The following is a 5,943-nucleotide window of genomic DNA, read 5'->3' on the forward strand; positions in this document are numbered from 1 at the left end:
GGCTGCTCCGTTTATTTGTGCGGCCTTCAGTGGCTTTGTGCTGACGATGGGCTGTGCTGTGAGAGTGTGGGGCAGGCAGCCTGCTGCAGGGGCACCTGCTGGTGTTGCCCGCTGCCTGGCTCTGCTCTCCTCCTTCTGGGGACAGAACCCCCACTTCTCCATCTTTCCCACCGTGAGCCCCTGTAGATGGTGGGGACTGATTCCAGCCAAGCCCCCTCCAGGGAGGGGCAAGGTATCGGGCCTGGCCAATCCGAGCGTCAGAATCTGCTGGCCTCAGCGATTGGCTCAGAGGCGGACATGTGACCCAGGACTGGCCAGTCCGTGTAGTTCACAAACCTCACAGTGGTTGCTTCAGGGATCGACAGGGTCCCAAGTTGGACCAAAGAATCTTAATCTCCAGGCTTTTGTAATCCCCACCCCCTTTGCCCGGGGGCCACTAGGAGACTAGGATGGGACTGATCCTGGCTCTTCTGCCGCAGGAGGAAGACGCTGTCAGAGAACGGAGCCCAAACCGGGAAGAAGTCAAGGCTCGGAGAGACACAACAAATACTGTCACCCGGGCACCTAGATCCAGCTGTGCCTGAAGCCCTACCTCTACCCTGTGAGCCAATGAATTTCCCTTTAAAAACATATCAGGGCAGCTTGATTGCGATTGGTGACATACAGCCCCATTCTGCTCTACAGAACCTCGTGCTGCCGGGCTGGGACGGGGCCCCCGGCGGGCCTCTGACCCACCCCTGCCACCACGGTTTGCGAAGAGCACTGACTGCCAGGCCTGGAGCCAAGGGTCAAGCGCCCACCTAAGTCCCTAACTGAGTCACTGCCGAGCCCGCCCCCACCGCGGTGAGGGAGGGAGCCCGCGGCCAGCCTTACCGGGACTGGACCCCAAAGGTCATGTTCGCAGGGATGATGGTGGGCTCCTTCCTGTAGCGCCGGTTGTCCTTGCTGCTGACGCGGAAGTCGTTGAGCTGCTTGTACAGGAGCGTCTCCCGGGCGGTCACCAGGCCCGCCTTCACCGCCCCTCGGTTCGTGGCGATGTAATCCCGGTTCAGCTCCTGGTGGCGGGTGGGCTGCGGCTGAAACACGTCCCAGTGTCCGATGGCTGAGGGCAGGGAGAGACCGGTCCGGCCGGAGTTCAGCGGGAGGCACAGCCACTCGGTCCTGTGCCTGCGGTCCCTGGAGCCTGCTGCCGAGGAGAGTGGCGGGGGAGAGGGGATTCCTGGGATCCTGACGGGTGGTGAGCACCCTGCCTGCAGCTGGGTGGCCGGGCCTGGGTGTCCTCTGGGTAATCAGGGTCGGTCCTGAACCCACCCGGGCTCACAGCTTAAACCCAGGCTGACTCCTTCCTATTTCCCTGCTTGGTCCTTCACCCCCCCCACCACCACCACCAAACCGTGGGATCCCCCAGATCGAGGCTGAGGCCCGGCCCAGCTCATTTCCCAGCAGTGGCCCAGGGCGAGCGCTCCGGCTCCAAACGTGCTCTCTCACCTTCGGGGACCCCTCCATCCAAACCCTGGACATGCTCTCACCTTCCGGGACCCCTTTGTCCAGCCCCTGTGTGCTCTCTCACCTTCCGGGACCCCTTTGTCCAGCCCCCTATGTGCTCTCTCACCTTCGGGGACCCCGCCGTCCAGCCCGCGGACATAGAGCCCGTAGTTGAAGTCGATGCCAGGGAGGCTGCAGCTCTGCTCCCGGGGCTTCCCGAGCTCAGCCTGCGGGAGCACAGAGAGCGGGTGAGGCTGGTCTGGGACCCACTGCTCTAACATGTCCCGCAGGGGTCCCCGATGCCCCTGGCCCTGCTCCCGTGGGCAGCCTGGGGCGCGGGCCCCGGGGGCGCGGGCGCGGGCGCAGTCCCTGCCGTGAGTGGTGAGCGGCTGCACTCAGGGTCCTGCAGCTGAGACGGGGCCCCTTTCACACGGACTCCCCAGGAGCCCCGCTGGGGACGGGCATCTTTCCTCCCTGAGGCTTCCTTCCTCCCAGAGCCACGCCCCTGTCACCCTTGGGTGCTGGGCTGGGCAACTACCCTCCCTCCCTGGGTCTCTAGGGACCTCCTCCCCGAGCCCCGATGGGGTTTGTGGGAAAGATGTTACCCGTTACCCGGTGCATTCTCAGCCACATTGACCTCAGGCACCGTGTCTGGCCTGGGCCACTGGCCGCACTGCCCCCCGCAGCGCCCCGAGGCGAGGGGCCCTGTCCTGCACGCTCAGCGCACCATCCTCGCCCTCAGCACCCACAGTCCCTGCCGGGTCCCCTGGTCCAGGGGCAGGTTAGTGCATCAGTTCAATGTGCTCGGTGTCTCAGGCTCCTCTCCTCGCTCAAGCTCTCTCCTTCCAGCTCATCTCGGTCCCACCTCCCTGGCCCCCAGGGACCTGAGTGCGTAGGGAGGTGGTCGGGACCCCCTGTGTGGCTCCTCACTCTGGAATTAACGCCTCCCTGGAGCAGGCAGTCCGGGCCCTGCACCCTCCGACCCACCCATCCCTGCAGCTTCACCTCCCAGATGCCCCGTGGTTTAGGGGGGCTAGCCCACTCCCCTCCCCGAGGCTCTGCAGGCGCCCAGCCTCCCAGAATGCCCTTTGCTCCTGGCCCACCCTCTACTGTCCTCCTCCTTCCGCTCTCTGCACCCCGGCACTCACAGCAGCCGCTCCCTCCCTGGGCCCCGGTAACTTTCGCCGTCTGTTCTGCTTGTTTGGGGCTCAGAACTTAACTGACCTGCGTTTCTATGCACAATCCTGCGAACAGGCTGAAAGCCTTTGGGTTGTAGCTTTAAATGAGCGAGTTGTGTGGTGTGTGGATCATATCACAGTAAAGCCATTCACAGATAGTGTAAGCAAGTCATGGATTGTGTGGTAATCAGTTTAACATCTGTCTCTCCTGGTTGACTGTGAGCTCAGTCTTTATTTACTTACTAGAGACCCGGTCCACGAATTCGTGCACCAGTGGGGTCCCTCTGCCTGGCCTGCGGGATCGGGCTGAAACTGGCTCTCTGACATCCCCCCGAGGGGTCCTGGATTGCGAGAGGGCGCAGGCCTGGCTGAGGGACCCCACCAGTGCACGATCAGGGTCAGGGAGGTTGGCCAGCTGGGGAGGGGCTGAAAGAGGGCTCCAAGGTGTGTCCAGCCCGTCTCGCTCAGTCCCTGATCAGCCGACCCCAGCAGCAAGCTAACCTACTGGTGGGAGCATCTGCCCCCTGGTGGTCAGTGCATGTCATAGCGAGCAGCTGAGCATACTACGTTTGAATTGGTTGAATGGCCGACCGGATGACTGGACACAGCATATTAGGCTTTTATTATATAGGATTTTAAGGTTAAATAAAAACAATTTTTTAAAAATAGTCATTTTTAGAGAAGTTGTAGGTTCACAGCAACATTGAGCAGAAGGGACAGAGGCTCCCAGCTGCCCCCCGTCGGTCTTTATTTTCACCTTCCTTTCCAGGGGATGCAAGGACATAGGAGGGGGAATGAATGAATGAGTGAGTGAATGAATGAGTGAGTGAAAGGCCTGCTTGGAGGCTGTCGGTTCTTTTTCATACAGAACCTGCTACGTTTCTCCCTCTTCCCTCTCCCTCAAACCCGGCCCTGACCTTCCTGGAGCGCCCCGGGGTCCGGTCCGGTGTTCCAGGCGGTGCCGGCTGCCCGGGCCTCTGCGAGCTGGTTTGTTTGAATTCCTCCCACGTGACTCCCTCTGAGCTGCAGGCGAAGCTCTGGCTTCTCATTTGTTTATGAAAATGATCTGGCCTCTCCGACGACTGCCGGGAAGTTAATTAAAATGTGACTTCTCTGGGCGAGGCCCCCTCTGGGCAGGTGCAGGTGGGCAGGCGTCCAGCTGGCAGAGGATCCGCAGGCAGACTTGGGAGCTGGCTGCCACTCCGGGCGGGCAGAGGGGTGGGGAAGAGGCGGGCGCCTCGCTCTCCACGCTCTTTTTCTGGAACCAACAGCTGCTGACGCGCATTGGAGCCTCAGGCTGCAAAGACCACCCCCTTGGGAGGCTCACTCATCTTTTACTCCACAAACATTTGTTTTCTGCCTACTCCGCACCAAGCCCTGTGCCCAGAGTTCGAAGGTAAACAAAGAAGAGGCATCGCCCCTGCCCTCATGAAATTCATCTTCTTGCAAAGAGGACAACGGAACGGATTGCCTCCAGCTCTAAAAACCTGTAGGCCCTGGAGTGAGATAAGATACTTGCAATACATGGACCTGACGAAAGACTCGTATCCATCATATATAAAGAGCTGCTACAGATCAATAAGAAAAAGGCAGCAGATCCTGTAGAAAAATGAGCAAAAGACTTGAATAGGCATATCATTAACAGGACGTCCAAGCCGCCAAGACCCACGGGTTAAGGTGCTCAGCCTCGTTGCTGTCGGGGGGTGGGGGGTGTGAGGCGACTGGAGCGCTTGTGCCCTCGGTGGGCGTGTGAACTGGTGCGGCCACCGTGGGAAACTGTTGAGCCGCGTCTACTAAAGCTGAACGTATGCCAGCCTGATAACACCCTCCTGGCCCCCAACAGCGACAAGCGCCCCGTCCACCCAAAGCTCTGGCTGCGAATGCGCACACACCACGCTATGTGACAGCCACGTCCCGGAAGCAACCCTGAACACCAGCCCGGGCGGGGAAACCGCTGTGACATACTTATTCCACAGAGCGCCCTACAGCAGTGGTTCCCAGCTGGGGGTGATTTTGGCCCCTGACCCCCAGGACATGGAGTCATGGCCAGAGACATTTGGGGTTGGGACTACTCCCCTCCATCTGGGGTGGGGCCAGGGCAGCTGCTAAACACCTCATGGCACAGGAGACAGCCCCACCCAGTGAGTGCTCTGGCCCTAATGGCCAGAGGGCCACCAAGGAGAGAGAGGGCACAGCTATACCCAGCCCATGGGGCCCTCACACCCACCCACAGCACGGCTCTCTGGTGAGGAGTCCGGAGCCTGGGTCTCCTTGGGGCGGGGACAGTGGCTGAAGCCGCTCCAGGAGGCTCAGGGGCGCTGTCCTGTGGCTTCCCGATCCCAGGTGGGCGCCCTTCGCACCCGTTCACCCAGGACAGCGGTCGCACATCCGAAGGGCAATGGCCAAGAGGGAGACCCACCTTCAGACAAGGGCTGCCCACACGCAATGACAGAAACCCCGGCGGCAAACAAGTCAACTCGGCTCCCAGAGGTCCTCCGGGCTGCGTCCTGAGCCTGGGAGGGAGGGGCCCGCCTGGAAGTCCCTGAGAATGGAAAGGTTTCATCTCCTCCCCTCTGACCTTTCCAGATGGGATGTCGCCGGGGAGACAAGAGATGCCCCAAGAAGTTGGCGAGAAGCAGGCTCGGCCCCTGGCGAGGTCTGCTCCTCGGTGGGTGGGCGGGGGGTTAAGGAGATGGCTGTCGCTTCAGGAAACATCGTGGGGTTCGACTCTGCTCAGACACCACAGCTCAGTGCTCCCCCCACAGCAGCCCCTCACGACAGCTCTCAGAGAGAGCACGCTGTCCCCCAGGACGGATGGGGACGTCGAGGCTCAGAGAGGCCGCAGACCAATGCACCCCAACCCCCGCTTCTCCTGCTTGTGGCTGAGTCTAAGGCGCCTCCGGCAAACCCTCCAGGTCTTCTGAGAGGCATGCCTCGCACCGAGGGGCCCTGAGATATGGAAGCGACGCAGACGGGGGCCCCGGCCTGGCCCTTGTCACGGGGGTGTGAGCCTCAAGAGCCGAATGTGGAGAGAAGTCCCGGCATTGGGCCCGACCACCGCCCTCCTCCGCAGCTCCCACCCTGGGCCTGCCTCGGAGCTTCCCGTCACCGGCTTGGCTGGGATGCGGCTCTGGGTGACAGCTGTCCCCATCAGCAGACAGCTTCATTAAGCCTCATTAAGATGTCATCCCTCCGCCTGCGTTCCCAGCTCTCAGCTCTAATTAAAACCATCTCTGCCCGCGTCCCCGGGGGCCGGGGGTTCTCTGGGCGCCTTCTGCAG

The 5,943-nt window shown here is 61.4% G+C and overlaps 1 protein-coding gene across 1 annotated transcript in view; it reads right to left on the bottom strand.

The window, feature by feature from the left end:
- CFAP77 (cilia and flagella associated protein 77) overlaps positions 1 to 5,943 on the bottom strand; it is a 106,279-nt gene that overhangs the window by 59,008 nt on the left and 41,328 nt on the right. Inside the window, exons 2-3 of the mRNA XM_006754199.2 lie at positions 1,613 to 1,712; positions 874 to 1,102 (exon numbers count right to left, since the gene is read on the bottom strand). Of these exons, the coding sequence (XP_006754262.1) occupies positions 874 to 1,102; positions 1,613 to 1,712 (329 nt within the window). The remainder of the gene's footprint in view (positions 1 to 873; positions 1,103 to 1,612; positions 1,713 to 5,943) is intronic.

The sequence above is a fragment of the Myotis davidii genome, unplaced genomic scaffold (assembly GCF_000327345.1).
Source record: "Myotis davidii unplaced genomic scaffold, ASM32734v1 scaffold651, whole genome shotgun sequence".
NCBI classification, from domain to species: Eukaryota; Metazoa; Chordata; class Mammalia; order Chiroptera; family Vespertilionidae; genus Myotis; species Myotis davidii.